The 16,966-nt window shown below is 34.5% G+C and overlaps 1 protein-coding gene across 2 annotated transcripts in view; it reads right to left on the bottom strand.

Annotated features, from left to right (window-relative positions):
- The window catches only part of SMC5 (structural maintenance of chromosomes 5), a 94,469-nt gene that overhangs the window by 15,327 nt on the left and 62,176 nt on the right, over positions 1-16,966 (bottom strand). For both annotated transcript variants that reach the window (XM_081103880.1, XM_081103881.1), the window contains exons 11-17: positions 16,608-16,721; positions 11,920-12,014; positions 11,155-11,287; positions 8,246-8,419; positions 7,986-8,155; positions 5,958-6,081; positions 5,447-5,569 (exon numbers count right to left, since the gene is read on the bottom strand). In XM_081103880.1, coding sequence (XP_080960006.1) covers positions 5,447-5,569; positions 5,958-6,081; positions 7,986-8,155; positions 8,246-8,419; positions 11,155-11,287; positions 11,920-12,014; positions 16,608-16,721 — 933 coding nt within the window. The remainder of the gene's footprint in view (positions 1-5,446; positions 5,570-5,957; positions 6,082-7,985; positions 8,156-8,245; positions 8,420-11,154; positions 11,288-11,919; positions 12,015-16,607; positions 16,722-16,966) is intronic.

Raw genomic sequence — 16,966 nt, 5'->3', positions numbered from 1 at the left:
CAGGTTTATAGGCTCAATCAGTAAAGCATGGGCTCCACAAATATTTACCAACAGAATGCGCAACAGGCAGACTGGCTTCCTCCACACTCCCACGAAACCAACACTGACAAGGCCCCTCCTTTGGTAGCTAGTTTCATATCCAGCCGACCCTCCCCCTGCCGCCTTCCAGTTTGGGTACTACAGCTTTTGTTTCTTTCCTTTGCTGTATCCCTTCTATACAAGTACTGAGAGTGACTACTGCTACTACTGCCCCTGCTTTTTTTGGTGGGGAGGAGAGAGGGAAGGAACTTTCCATCTTCCAAGCCTCTGGCATTGCTCATCAAACCTGACCTTGAGCTCCTTTTGGCTAGGTGTGTTTATGTTTGCCTGTGCTTATTTGCTAGCAAAACTGGTTTTTCCTCCAGTTTCTTCTAGCCATAAGCTTTTTCAGGAGACTTTGAAGAAGCTGGCTTCAGAATAATGAAGCTCCTATCCCACTTTCATTTACTCTTTCCATTCATCTGTACAGTCCTGTCTCTATTTCCGAAAATCTGACCTGTAGTGATTCTTTCCACAAAAAGATACTACTAAAAGTTCACTTTTACACAACAGGTATGTTTGTGAAAAGCTAAGTGTAAAGCGAATCACATACTGCCCAAAAGGAGCAGAATCTAAGAAAGTAGAAGAATTGATGGGGAAGGATACAAGGGGACTTTGAACACATGAAAAGTTTTAAAAATCTGCAACCAATATGGCAAAGTATAATATTTGTTTAACAGGAATAGTGGACACTTGTATGTTATGTTACTCTTCCTACTTATATATAATTAAAATTTCATACTTAGAATTATAAAAGACCTAAATGAAGCAAATTATAAAAATCATAATGCAAGTTTTTCTTAAAATTTTTTCAGTTTTGAAGTGTAATTGTTGAATAAACTGTCCATTTTAAAGTGTACAACTTGCTGAGTTTTGACATATATATACATCAGTGAAACCATCACCACCAAGATAATGAATGTATCTTCTATCACCTGCAGCAGCCCTGTACCTCTCTGTAATCCATCCCATTGTACCCTCCCAGGCAACCATGGATTTATTTGTCACTAGGCATTCTGTAGTTCACAGAATTTCATGTAAATGGATCATATAGGTTTTTAGTCTGCCTTTGCTACACATCCTCTCCAGCACTTTGGTATACTCAGTCTTAAAATTTTAGTCACTTTAGAGCAGTGGTAGCTAACCAGTGGTCTGTGGACCACTGGTGGTCTGTGAGGTCCGAAAGGTTGGCGACCACTGCTTTATAGAGGGTCTGTGGTGTTAACTCATTATTATTGCTTTAACTCACACTTCCCACTGACTAATAAGATTGGGAATCTTTTCAGGTGCTTATTGGCTATCTGTATACTTTCTTTAGTGAAGAGCATGCTTAAAACTTTTGCCCATATTTTGGATTGGGTTATTTGTCTTCTTTGTATTGATAAATGTTAAGAGTTGTTTTGTTGTGTTTTTTGTTTTGGTTCACCATTACCTGAGGATATTTTTTTCTGGCGATTTTTAGAGTGGGAGGGAGGGGGAGAGAGAGAAAAAAACATCGATCAATGGGGGGAAATAGGAGACATATGTAATACTTTCAAACAACAAAGATTTAAAAGGGGGGAAAAAGACTTACAACATCAATGTGAGAGTGACACATCAACTGGTTGCCTCCTGCACACATCCAACCTGCAACCTAAGTATTTGCCCTTGACCAGGCTGATACTCTAACCACTGAACACCACTAGCCAGGGCAGAATTCTTTTTATAGTATTCATTAGGGGTTAGCAAACTTTTTCTATACAGAGCCAGTAAGGAAATACAGTCTGTCACATATTCTTCTGTTTTAACCCTTTAAAAAAAATGTCAAAACCATTCTTAGCTTGCAGGAAACTTTATATAACAGATCTTAAGTTAGATTTAGCCCACAGTAGTAGCTCCTCATCTAGATACAAGTCCTTTGTGAGGTGTATGTTTTGCAAATATATTCTCCCAATTAGTAGCTTGCCTTTTCTTACAGCATCTATTAAAGAAAAAGCTCTAAATTTTGATAAAACTACAACCTCTGATTCCTTTTGTGTCCTATTTTGCCAAGTCTAAGGTCATTAAGATGTTCTCTTATGTCTTCTTCAATAAGTTTTATAGGTTTAGTTCTTACATTTAAGTCTATGCCCATTTGTGTGTGTGTCTGTGTGTATATGGTATGAGGTAAGGGTTGTGGTTCATTTTTTGTAGATGACTATTCCATTGTTCCATCACTATCTGTAAGATTATTCTTTCTCCATTGAATTGTCTTGGTATCTTTGAAAAACAACTGACTGAATATATGTGACTTTATCTCTGGATTATCTATTCTGTTCCACTGACCCATGTCTACTCTTACAGCAATACAATAATGTATTCATTACTGTAGCTTTATAATAAGTCTTAAAATTAGGTGTTGTCATTCAAATGCTTTTTCAGTTTTTGTAAGTCCATTGCATTTTAGAATGAGTTTGCAATTTTCTAAAAACTAAAAACTCTGCTGGGAATTTTAATCAATTTATAGATTTAGGGGAGAAGCAACATTTGAACAAATCCCGAATTTCTGATCTATGAACACAATCAACTGCTCTATTTACGTAAGTCCTATTTTAACTTCTGTCAGCAAAGTTTTAAAGTGTTCAGTATACAGGTCTTGTAAATATGTCCCTAAGTATTTCATATTTTTAATGTGATTATACACAGTACTGTTTTTTAAATTATAATTTCCAATTATTCATTGCTAATATATGGAGCCACAACTGATTTTTACATATTGAACTTCAATTTTCCAACCGTGCTAAATTCACTGTATTTTCTGGAAACTGATAGTTTTACAGCAGTGGTTCTGAAATGGGGACATTCTTCCTCCCCAGAGTACATCTGGCAGTGTCTGTAAACCATTAATTGTCATAGCTAAGGTTTGAGGGAGTGTGTACTACTGGCACCTAGCAAGTAGAGACCAGGGATACTGCTAAACATACTACACTTCAACAAAGACCCTTCACAAAAAGAATTACCTAGTCCAAAATGTTTATCTTGCTGAGGTTGAAAACCCTGTTTTAGAAGCTTAATCAAAATGACATATAATTTTTTACAATATTATTTCATAGGTGGTGTTGTGTCCTTCCATTAAGATCCACATACATATCTGGCTATTTCTTTTGTCATGTTAGCAGTGCAGTTGCAAAGTGACAATATTCTATACACTAATTCCTTCTGCATTTATTATTTGAATTACTTGTTTATCCTAAATAACAGTTCACAGAGGAAAGGAAGGATAAATGCTAAATTCTTTCTTTGCCATTTTTCAAAATGAAAAATGGTTCCCTAATATCCTCTAAAGATGACCAATATTATTTTTTAAAAGTATCATTATGAATTCATAGATTAAGATATTTGATGTGTTTCAATCTATTACCACTTCATCTGTGGCAGGAGGAGATTCTTCATGTTCCGAGTCAAGTCATCTTTTAATAACTTCTCTGCTTTCTGGTGTGACAATATAATTGAGGTTAATCTCGGACATTTCTTTCCCTGCTCAGGAATCGGCCATTTCTCCAATGGCCAATTTTAGTGTCCAAAAGTATTTAGAGGCCCAAATCTGGGTCTTTTCAATACACATATCTGGGAAATTTTTTTCTTTTGGAGACAATACATTGAGTTCATTAATTCAACTTAAATATTTCAAGGTTTTGAATATTCCTTTGTTTTATATCTGAATCTTTATTCTCTTATGCTGAAAATCCTAATGACATAACATAATCCCTTATTTGCTTTATCCTATAATGTACTATATTCAGAATAATATTACAAACATTATATAACTGAAATAATACAAGTTCTTTTTGTTCTTAATATCAAATTTCTGTTTTTTAAAGTCAACTGAAAGACCTTTTCTCTGTGAGGTTATTGGGAAGTCAAAACAAAGTTAGAGCCCTGACTGGGTGGCTTGGTTGGAGCGATATCCAGTACACCAAAAAGTTGCAGGTTTGATTCCCAGGGCACATACCTAGGTGTAGGGAGCTGATATAGGGTTAAGTCTCGGACTGACCTGTGGGCAAAGTCACAAACAATTCCCAGCTTAGAGGGCACAGTCCTCTTAGCATAATTAGGCTTGACCTTATAACACTCCCTAGATCTTATCTCGGAAGCTAATGGGCTGAGGAAGTGCCGGAAGTATAACCATGGTGTAAACAAGTGAAACTCACAAGAACTGTGTAACTAATGGAAACCACTACCTTGTTTACCTCTCACTATAAAATAAAGGCTCAGCTTGCCTTGGGATCTCTCTCTCTGTGGCCTCAGCCAGGCACAGGGAAGATCCACGGAGACTAAGGAAAGCTAGAGAGTTTTGAACGCTGTCTCCGTGTAAAACATTCTTCGCCGACTCCGTCCACACCTTTGGGAACCCCTGGACCCGGCCCCCAGCACCTAGGTTGTGGATTCGATCCCCCGATGGGGCATGTATGAGAGGCAACTGATCAATGTTTCTCTAAAAAAATAAATCAATAATCATATCCTTGGGTGAGGAAATAAAAAAGATTCCTTTCATTTAACTTTTGCTAAGTTAGTTTATCATTTGACTAGTGATTTGTTTCCTTCATAATAAAACTATAATCATATGTATGACATATTCTTGAGTTCTGTGAGTCAGTCTAGTAAACTCCTGGGAACCCTCCAATTTGTAGCCAGTTGGTCAAAACTGCAGGTGGCCTGAGGACCCCTGGAACTTGCAGCTGGTGTCTAAAGTAAGGGCAGTCTTGTTGGGGACTGTGCAGTCTTAACTTGGACAGTCTGATGCCAAATTGGGGTGGTTAATGTGAGAATATATTGTAGTACACCAAATTAAAATACCCTGAAATTTAGCTTTGTTGTATATGTTGTCCATGGGTTTGTTATTATGCGGATTTGAGACTCAGGTCACTACCATTTTGTTGCCAGCCTTTCTTTGTGTTGTATGTTAACTTAGTACATCCTCCCCTGCACACTATTTCAATTTTTATCATTTCACAGACAGTTGCAGAAGATTAAATTGCCATAACTATACAATATCACTCTTACTGTTAATTAGAACTCATCTGCAGTGTACTCTGTGAAATGTGCAAATGGCAATTAAAGCTACTGTTCATGACTATAATTTATGAGTTAATAAGAAAGCAGACAGGGTACTTTAGTTTTCAAGGAACTAAATCAGATATTCTGATTTATCTTTTATGATTATTACCACCATCAAATAACAAATACATAGTAAAGTATTTCAAATATTGCTTCCATATCAGCAGAATGCATTAAATTTGTAAATTAAACAGAACACAAACTGCATACTGGATATTTTGATATATATTGTTTTCAAACAGGTCTGAGGCTAGAACCCAAAAATTAAAAAAAATAGAAGCAAAATATTTACCTCTTTGACACGTAGTTGTGATGATGCAGCCATATAATCTGATTCTAATTTGTTCTTCTCGGAGATCACTGTAGTATTTTGAAGAATTAAATCTACTTTTTGTATATGCAAAGAAGTGCAAATCTAGGAACAAAAACCCGTAAAAGTTTGTTTTTTAATGTATTATTTTTCTTAATTGTAAAATTATAAACCATAAAAATATTCATCTGATGTGACTTGGTTATTTTTATAACTATTTCTTACAAGAGAACTTTTAAAACTTTTCCTGTGTATTTATCTTACCAGAGGCCTGATGCACGAAATGCAAGAGTAGGCCTTCCTTCCCCCAGCTGCTGGCACCTGGGACCCGGGCTTCCCTCGGAGCCCCAGTTTGTCCAGAAGGACATCCAGTCTAATTAGTCTATTACACTTTATTATTTGACCTTTTTATTATCTATAATAATAAAAGTTAAAAATCTCTTAAGATTTTACTAACTTGTCTTATCTACCTAACATAAAGAAAATGCCTTACCTTGATTAGGTTTGTTAATTCGGTAACAAGTTTTGCTTTTTGAACATTTGTTTCTTTGATTTTGGTATTTGCTTTTCGCTCTTCCTCTTCAAGATTGCAAGTATCCTGTTCCATCAGCTTTAAACTGTAATGATGAAACATATAATGATGTAGAAATCAGTTATACACAAGGATTGAGCCCAAATCCTTGGTCCCCTGCTGTTTTATGAGCTATTTAGCAATGCTACCCAGATGTCTAAACTGCTAGCTTCTAGATTAAACAATCATTTTATGCAACTACGCAGGATCAAAAAGTATTTGTTGAGATATGTATAGGGTGAGGCAAAAGTAGGTTTACAGTTGTTTGTATGGAAAATAATGCAATACTAAATAATAATTCAGGAACAAACATTGTTTTGTGTACTCACAACTATAAACTTACTTTTACCACACCCAGTATTGTGTGCCCAGTGTAATCTAGCTAGGCAACTAATGCTAGTGCTAACGGTATAGCATTTGGAGTTACAAATGTGGATCTGAATTTGCTCCTTCCTGCATAACTGGACAAGTTACTCTTCTGGACTTCCGTTTCTTCATCTAAAAATTAAAAATCGTAAGAGAACCCCTCCTACAGAACTGTGGTGAAGATGTAAACTATGTAACACACTTATTATCGTGCCTGGCTCATAACTGATACATATTAGTTGTTACTCTTGTTTTCAATATTATTTATAAACACAGTCCCCTCCCTCCCCTTAAGGAGCTTAACAAAAAAACACACCCCATGGCTCAGTGGTGGAGAGCTGACCTATGAACCAGGAGGTCACAGTTCAATTCCAAGTCAGGGCACAAGCCTGGGTTGTGGGCCCCTGTAGGGGGGGATGCAGGAGGCAGCCAATGAATGATTCTCTCTCTCCCCCTTTCCTTTCATCTCTGAAATTAATTAAAAAATATATGAAGTTAATACTTTGTTCTTTATTTTAAGATGAAGAAAGTAAGGCTCAGAAGCTAAGTTACCTAAGATCACAGATATGAAGTGGTACAAATGCACCAAAGTCTGAATTGTTTCCACTACACTATGTTGCCATTAGGGGATAAAGCAAGAACAAAAGATGGGAGCAGGAATAAACTAGTTCAGTGGAGTTATAGAGTGTCCTGAATGGTACATGGGGGAGGGTGATGAGTTGGAATGGGTAGAGTGAAACAAGATTTTGGAAAACTTGAAAGCAAGTCTAAGGGAAAGTAGTATTTAAGTAAATTTCATGTAATGGCAGAAAAATCACAACAGATATTCTTACATGGGGGTAGGGACATGAAAAGAGAAATTTATAGTATTCTGGAGGCACTGAAGAGAGTAGGGACTAGTCAGGCCACCACTGTAGTATTCCAAAGTGCATAACTGTACATATGAAAAGTCATTTCACTATGAAAATCAACAATACTTTATGAGGAGAAAGTTTAGTTTTAGACAGTATAGCAGCTGCAAAGTAAAGGTTAAGTGTTTGCAGGTGCTTGAATGAAGTGAAGGGTTTAAGTTGAAAAAAGGCTTAAAGTAAAAAAAAAAAAAATTCTAGGCAGTTAGAACGTGTCTTAAGCAACCAAGGTACATTATTAACTTTTAAAATAAAAGTTAATGACATTTGTTTGCTTAAAAAAAATTTTTTTTTCTTAATGCATCTCAAATACGATTCATTTTATGAATGTGTTTATAAACACATACTATATTAGGTCAAGATAAACTTACAAGCCAATGAGCTATCATTTATTATTAAAGGCTAATTATGTCATTAATATCTATATCTTTATTCTACAGGCAAGAAGTATAAAAGAACAACAACAAAAAGATCTGAGCTATGATGTAGTAAGATATGGGAAAAACCTTGAAATTAAAAGCTAATATTCATTTCCCCTGGTAGTAGGATTAAAGTTTGAGAAAAAAATTATTACAAATTGTGCTTAAGGGAATTATGGTGTCATTCCAGGGTAAACTTATAATATCCCATACTGCTTTGTGTCCCCAGCCACACCCCATGAAACGATACAAAATACCTTCCTAGTTTGGAACTAATTTTTTGTTCCAGTTGTCTTTTCTTGTTTTTTCTTTCAAGAAGCTCCTTCTTTCGTTGTCTGAGTTCATTATCTTTGTGTTCTAGATGTTTGTTTTTCTCACGCAAAGCAATCAACCCTGATTCCACTGCATGCAATTTTCTATTAATTTCCTATGGGATATTCAAAATAGTTAAAGAGCCCTAGTTAAAGTATTATAAATCCAGTTAATATTTTTTTCTAATAAATTTTAAAAAACCAACCTTTAGATGTTCTTCTAGGTGTCTTCTTTGCTCTAGATCCACAGTGACTGTGAGAAACTGGGCTACTTTTAGGGATGTGTTACTAGAAATAACTTTATTTGAATAAACAGAAGTTTTCACCACATACTTTTCTTCTGCTGTATACATTTGTTTTAATCGGGTTTCTTGTATTACCTACAATGTAAAATAAGTATCAGTGCACATCTAATAATAACTGATATATTTAAAAAAACCAAAGAATTAAAAATACAGATCAAATGAATTTTAGATCAAAATATAGTATACAGTTGTTTTTTAAAAACTTATCCAACAGTATTTCTAAAACGGTGGCTGATACATTTTATGTTATTATCTTAGATAACATTAAGAAAATTAGGAGAAACCAAAACAACTAGCAAAGCTAACTATATTCTACTTCGCTATACAATCGCTCCCAACTAAGTGTACTTTCGGAGGTTTATTGTATCTACAGAAAAGATACCAGGACCCATGTGTCCATACATTGAACTGTTATTTCAGGTAAATTACTTACTCTTCCTTCCCCTCAGTTATACTGTTCAAATATACATAATCTTAAATTCAATTCCCGTATAATTTGAGAGAATACTTAATGGAAACACTTAGACTTAATTTTTGCATTTTGGGGGGATCTTTTTTCTCAAGAACTTATACAAGGAATAGATCTAATAAAGAATACGCTGCTGTAATTCAGTTTCTTTCTAATCTCTAAAGGTTTATTACCAATACTATTATGGCTTCTCTGCAGAAGTTTATAGTCTAAGTGAAGAGAAAAGACATTTAAGCATCCTAAATTTTATAAACTGGCATCCAATGCTGAATAATTTGGAATAAAGGGAAAGCCTAGAACAGGTTACCCAAGTTTCAGGAAAATAAGTTTTAAATGGGATTGAACTGAGAGATGGTGGGGGAAAGGCATTCCCACCAAAAAGGACATCAAGAGCGTCAGCAGAAAATTTAACCAAAGGGGGAAGTATTAGAAACTGAGAATAATTCCATAAATAGGTTGTAATCATTGTTAGAGAACCTAAAATGTTAAAATTCAATAATAAAGCAAAACTTACACTAAAAAATGTACTGTTAGTCTAGGAAGAAATATAGCTGTTATTGTCATTATCTAGATATGATTGCAGATATAAAGATAAGTAGTTTCCTCAATATAAGTTTATATCTTCTGAAAGATATCCAAAATAATGTCAGGGACTTTACAGTATATGCACATGTCTGAGAAGCATCTCATCATAATTTATAGGTGTTTATATACAATATAGCACCGAGTTGGACAATGAAACAATAAGTATAAGAAATATTCAATGTTTTCAAGGATTTTAAAGATACCATCACCTATATAAAAATAGAGTTTAAGAAAAATATTTGAAAAGAGATGAAGGAAAATATGACTTATTATGAATTAATTTTACTTTCAATGTAAATTATTTGAATTCCAATGCTGTTTCTCTAGTAAAACAGCTCTCTGGGTGACTTAAAATACATGAAAATAATTCAACATGAAGCACTGTTCAAGCAGTAAAACTGAAAGCCCTTACCGAATTTTCTATAGTCTTTTTGCAATAGTAAAGCTACCCTCACCTTCAAACAGCCCTACCTATACCTAAAGTTATGATAGACATTGGTTTGGTTTATGAATATGGTCTTGTCCTTTTTTCTAAACACCGTAGAATTAAGACCAGAGCGCTACACTGGAATAACTGTAAACCAGTTGTTAGAAAATTTTAAACATATTTTCTAATAAAGTCAATATTGTAAGCATCTAGGACCCAATTACAGACCTACTATTACTTACAAGTGGTATTAATAGGGCAACTTGGTGTTATGGAAAAACCTGTTTTAGAAGAGATTTCTTCCCTGATTCTGCCTGTGATACAAACAACAAATGTGGTTTGGAGCCTTGGAGTTAACTTGTAAGAAGATAATTCTAAACCATGTTGGCAGAATATAGGAACTAAGAGTTCCTTGAGAAACCTGTATGATCTTATCAACCAATGTCACCCAAATAAAATTGCAATTAGTATATTAAAAAAAGCCTGGAAGGTGGAGGAGGGTGGGAGATAATCAATCAAAAACCTTGTATGCATGTATGCATAAACCCATGGCCACAGATAATAGTGTGTTGAAGGAAGGCTTGGGGGGTGTGGGTGGGGGGGGGGGGTCAAAGGAGAAAAGGGGACATATGTAATACTTTCAACAATAAAGAATTATAGAAAAGAATGGCTTATCAGGGAGATCACTTTGTAAGTCATATAAAAATCCAACCACTATGCTGGACACAGTAACTAGTATAATATTGAATGTCAACTATAATAGGAAAATAAAAAACAAACATTTTTTTAAAAGAATCCAATGGATTAAAAAAAAAAGCCTAAGCACTACAATAAGCCAGGAAAATGAGACCCTATTAAGTAAGGACGGTCACTGATATATGAGGTAATCTTAAGTAGAAGCTTTAAGACGGGGAGATTTCACTATATTGAAGCCTACCATCCTGAAGTATAATTTCTCTGAAAGATAATCCAGAATACAAGAACCTAAATGATTAAATCATTAATGTAACGTTTAAACATAGGTCCATCAAGCAAGGCAGAACAGAATCAGGTAAGAGTGCCAGGTATTTCTTTTCAGGATTTAACTTAATGACCCTATAGGTATTATTTATTTACTCTAGGTAACTCCACATCACTCCTGTCATAAAGTACTAGTCAATACTTTAGGTTATATTATGTTTTATGTTATATTAAAAATACAAAATACAAAGATAATTTCTGTGTGGTTAAAAACAACAGAATGATAAAGCTTCTTTAAATTTCTTACCTTTTTTCCTTGAGTGTAAGCTAAGAAAACTTAATAAAACTACCGATTTAGTACTTTCTTACCCGTTCAATTCTTTCTCTGGTCCTTTCAGTTCCTACAGGAACTTCATGAATATGATACTGGCTGCAAAGGTAGCTCATGACAGGAGCAGGTGCATCAAATAATTCTCGCAAGTAAGAGAAAAATCCATATTGTCTGAAAGGAAAAACACCTATTAGATTTTTCTTCTTAAAATATCATTAAAAAAATCTGATGGTTGACAAGTAGCCAATAAATAAGAGTCTTTTCTTTGTGTATTTGTATATTTGAAAATCACTTAAGTGGTTAATAATTGAGATTTATTGCCTTGTCAAGGTTTAATTTTTATATATTTATGATTACAAACTATTAAACTGGTTTTTTGGACACTTCTATTGATTTTGCATTTAGAATGTCTACTTACATTCAGAGTTAAGATTATTTACTTATTACTGTTTTATAATTGCAATTTTTCCATTTAGTCCTCTGGAAATTATTTTTGCATTATTAAGTGGTGTTTTATCACTTTATTTTCCCAATAATTAACCAAGCATTTTGGTATTTTTAATTAAATAGTCCAATATTATTCCAATGATTTAAAACATCATCATCATATATTAACTATACCATAGTCTGTTTCTGCACCTAGATTTTTCCTTATTTTAGACTTAAGTAGAGATCCTAAAGGGAAATAATACGGCCTATAACAAATATGTGACAAAAAGATCATTAAAATATATTAAAGAGATAAATGACTACTCAATATTTAAAAGGTACAGGTTAGTTCTAATAGTATTTTCAAGACTTACTTTAGTTCATTTAGAGATCTTGAAGGTGCTCTGTCTGCATATGAACTCCTGGGAGCAATAACAGCATTCACTCTTAATTTCTTATTGTCACGAACCTGAATATAAAAAAAGAAAATATTAATTTAATAACCATCTATGCTCAACCAAAATGATTTTTAAAATTAATGTATTCCTACTGGCATTCATGGGATGATCAGAAATTTAAACACTGACAGGGTATTTAATGGTACTTACAAGAAAAATTTTTAGTGATATTGATATTGTAGTTATGTGTTTTTACAAAGAGTCCATTTCTTTTATAATATTCACTGATAAATTCTATGAAACAGTTAAAAAAAAGCAATAATACCAGAACTCTTTCAGGAAATAAGAGGGACATTTCTCAAGTCATTTTATGATACCAGCATCATCTTTTTTTTTAAATTAAATATATTTTTATTGATTTCAGAGAGGAGAGAGAGACTCATTGAATGGCTGCCTCCTGCATGCCTCCTACTGGGGATCGAGCCCACAACCAGGGCATGTGCCCTTGACCGGAATCGGACCCTTCAGTCTGCAGGCTGACACTCTACCCACTGAGCCAAACCGACTAGGGCAGAATCACTGGTTCTTAAACCTAGTTTCATGAAGAATAGAATACAACATAGTTTCAAAGTATCTCCACATACATAATTACAAGGAGAAAAACAGTTTTGTATAATACTTGTTTTGAAGACAAATTTGTTCTGAGCAACTGATATATTAGGAGACAATTTAAGAAATACATGGATTTCAAATTTGCTTACATGCAATTCTATCTACAAGAAACATGAGGTTTTTCTCTAGGTGAATGCAGAAAACTGCACCCAACTCAACCTAGCTGCTGAGAAATACACGTAATTTGTGCACAAATACAGACACACATACACTCCTCTCAAACAACTACCAGCTACCTCAGGTCACCACATGTATTATGAGCCCTATCCAACCACATTTGCTGTTGCAGCTTTCTATCCAACTTTAGATAAGCGCTTTCAATTGTTTGACCCACTATACCAGTGATGGCGAACCTATGATTTTTCTTTGTTAAATGGCATTTAAATATATAAAATAAATATCAAAAATGTAAGTTTTTGTTTTACTATGGTTGCAAATATCAAAATATTTCTATGTGACATGGCACCAGAGTTAAGTTAGGGTTTTTCAAAATGCTGACACGCCGAGCTCAAAAGGTTCGCCATCACTGAACTATACCCTTCCAAGGCCTGCTTCCACAAGCTAGCTTCAGGTCTTTCTAAAAACGAAGTACATATTTATTGTATTTGTATATTTCTTGACAATCTTAAATGTGTAAAACTATTCTGTCATTTTTCTCCCCATAGGCCCAATGGGTTTCTATTGTATAATTTTGCATAACATAATGATTTTTAGGAATGAACATATTGGGTTATAGCAAAACTGACTACTCTGCAATGGAGAAATAATAAAGCAAACAGGGAAAATGCAAGTAATTAGTGAATCTAGGTAAAAGGTATACAGAATTTCCATGTATACTCTTGCATATTTTCTGTAAGTTTAAAGTTACATCAAAATAAAATTTTATTAACCCTTTGCGGTCGTTTGTCTACTCTCAGCTACCAAAGCTTTTTTACCGTTCCGGTCGTATGTCTGCTCTCAGCCACCACAGCAAGGAACTGTACGAATCTTAACTCTATTCATTCATGTATCAGTTCATAATTTCTCTGAAAGCTCTTAAGTGTCTAAGCAACCTTGTCACGAACCAAAACATTGCCCCAACAAATCGAAACTCAATATAAACAAACGTGGTCGTTCCACACTCTCCATGCGAAACACCGTGGCGAATCAGTCGCCTTTTGAGAGTGAAGAAATAGACAAGCTTCGGAGATACTTCGCAGAATTTCAAATAAAGCTTTACAAATTACGTTTAACTGTAATTAGGCATTCTCGCTTGTTAAGATATTTCAAAATAATACTCCAAAATGGCAAAAAGAAAGTTACCGAAAGAAGTGTACTGCGAATCTGAAAGTAATGATGAAGAGTTTTATTTTGGCACCTTGAATACTGACTCTGACGTAGAAAGTGATAACGTTTGTAGTGATTCTACTAGTAGTGACATAGTTCCAAAAAAGAATTAATAAATCTTGTTTATCCTTCATAATCTTGCATGTTATGTATCACTGCTCTTACAATGGAAATTAATTCCGACCAGTACGACACCCATGTCCAAATTTAATACAACCGCAAAGGGTTAAAAAGAAATAGAAGGTATAGATTCATACTGATTCTTATTTATGTTTGTAAAATATACTGCTTTAGTGGTTACTCTAAATAAAAGAATTATACAAAGAGAAAATAATTTCCTTTTCAATTCTCATTACAGGAAGAAAACTGCTGTATAACTCCTTATTATCTCCCCCTCCCTTTTTAAAAAGTATCCTGTTCTCTGCTTTCAGTAAGAAACAGTACAGATCTAGCACTAACATTGTTTTTATCTTTATTGTTGTGCAAACTGTTTTCTAACTTTGCAGTAATATTAAACTCCCTTTCAGAATATTTTGAGTAATAAAAAGTGAAGTGAGTTAGCCCTGGCTGGTGTGAGTCAGCTGGTTGGATGTTGTCCTGAGCACTGAAAAGGTTGCCGGTTTGATTTCCAGTCAAAGCACACGCCCAGGTTGCAGGTTCAATTCCCAGTAGGGAGCATGGAGGAGGCAACTGATCAATGTCTTGTTCTCACATTGATGTTTCTCTCTCTCTCTCTCCCTCCCCCTATCTCTCTAAAAATCAATAATATATATTTTAAAAAGTGAAGTGATTTAAATAAAAAAATAATAGTTCTCCCTGGCCAGTGGGCATCATCCCATGCACGGAGTGTGCAGGAGGCAACCAACTGATGTCTCGATCTCACAATGATGTTTCTCTCTCTCTCGAAATTAAAAAGAGAAATCTTTTTTTAAAAAGTAGCACTACATGTTGGGATGGTAGTGCACAGTAGTATATGAAATGGCAAAAACTGTGAAGATGGTTTGTAAGTTACTAAAAAGATGGGAAACGTACTTTAGTACATACAATAAATTTCACAATTAAAAATACATAAAGGCCCCAGTTCGTTTGGCTCAGTGGATAGAGCGTCGGCCTGTGGACTGAAAGGTCCCAGGTTCAATTCCGGTCAAGGGCACATGCCTGGGTTGCGGGCATGCAGGAGGCAGCTGATCAATGGTTCTTTCTCATCACTGATGTTTCTATCTCTCTTTCCTTCCCCCTTCCTCTCTGAAATCAATGAAATATATTTTTAAAAAATACATAAAAAGTCATACATGTAAGAGGAAGTTCTGGTCTTATTGATGAGACCCTTTGTAAAGTTCATTGCTAACAGCACAAGAAAAAATAATGAAGGTCTAATTTTTAGGAACTTAAATTATCAATACACAGTTCAAATCTTTAGCACAGAGGAAGCATGTGTTTTTGAGGCAAAGCAGGGTACTCAGAATTGGCTAAGCTGGTGACTTTCAAATTGGAAAACCTCTTACTATGTGGTGCGCCCTTCACAATATGTGGTGTGTCACAGACTTGTAACCCAAGCAACCTACTTCTTGAATGAGCTCTGACACTAGAACACTAACTCACTGGGTTAGGCTTAAATTAGTCCTAAAATACACAAATGTTTAACAAAGTACATTTTATAATTTCATACATTTAATCTTTTTATGCAGTCACCATATATTCACATTCCCTACCAACTCCCGAAAGAGATGGAGGACAACATGTTAAAAGCCAAAGCAAGAAATTTTTCTAATCTAATCTACTCACTTGTGTACCAGACAAATAGAGGCCCACTTGAGCTGATTTAGGGTCTTGTCCTCGCTTAAGACTCACTAGCAAAGGTTTAAACAAACAAAATCTTTCTGGGGCTTTAAAAGAAGTAGATGGCATATGCAAAAGAAAAAGAAATCTTACTGACAGGATATAATAGCATATATAGCTAACAATATATACTATACAGCCATATAATAATTTACACATAATAAATACAATAGCTACCAAGCACTAGCTAATACTTTTTCATTTAATCCTCACAAAAATATTTTGAAGTAGATAGTATTATCTCCATTTTAGAGTTGAGGAAACTAAGGCTCATATTTAGGCAACTTGCCCAAGTTAGTATCAAAGTCAGAATTCAAATCCTGGCAGCCGTGGAGGCTATGTTCTTAACTCCTAAGCTATGCTACCTTTCAGTGGCTTAGATTCTTGGTTAGTGGTGTTTTCTAGCCAGATACAGGAATCTCATTTTTTGAAGATTTATTTATATCAAACAATAACATCAGATTGATTTCCCATTCAAAGATAAACTAAGTTCATTCTAATATAGTTTCCAAAAGGATGTTCAAGACCAAAAGTCCATCATTATGATGTTTCTATCTTTTTAGACAATGTCACAGAATTACTCTTCATATTAATTCCAAATGTTAATTTCAAAATTGTGTATCACAGAGGGGAGTATAGGCTGTTTTTCCTCTTAGAAAACAAATTCATTTCCCAATAACGGCATAGATAGGACAGAAATTAGTAAAAGAGTTGCTCACACTAGAGTTACTGCTGGTAAAATCAGTCATTATCACTTTTTGCTCTAGTTTAAATTTTAAAATCACTGGAAGTGTCAAGTGAGTCAAAATATGTTAGTTTATACTTGCCTCTTTGAGGAAAACCTCCATATCTTCTTGACTCTCAAATACAAAGGCTCTCAAGTCATTTGATGGAATATGATTTTCAATATATTTGGCATTTTTATTATCTTTCATATTGATCTAAAGAAAACAAAGAGAAAAATAAGTTGATTTTCATGAAACCCAGACAGATTACTAGAAAATAATCACGTTTATCATAGATTTAATTAGATTAAATTTGATGACTGAGAAAAAGGGAGACCAAAAAACCCCCAAAAAACAAAATAACTTGGTATTGAAGGGTCAACATTGTAAAACATCTATTTAATCTAAATTATTACCCAGAAACATCCAATACATCATAAAATGAAAGCTAAGACTTGAAT

Source organism: Myotis nattereri (genome assembly GCF_964212035.1).
Source record: "Myotis nattereri genome assembly, chromosome: 12".
Taxonomy (NCBI): domain Eukaryota; kingdom Metazoa; phylum Chordata; class Mammalia; order Chiroptera; family Vespertilionidae; genus Myotis; species Myotis nattereri.
This window is presented reverse-complemented; position numbering and strand designations above follow the sequence as displayed.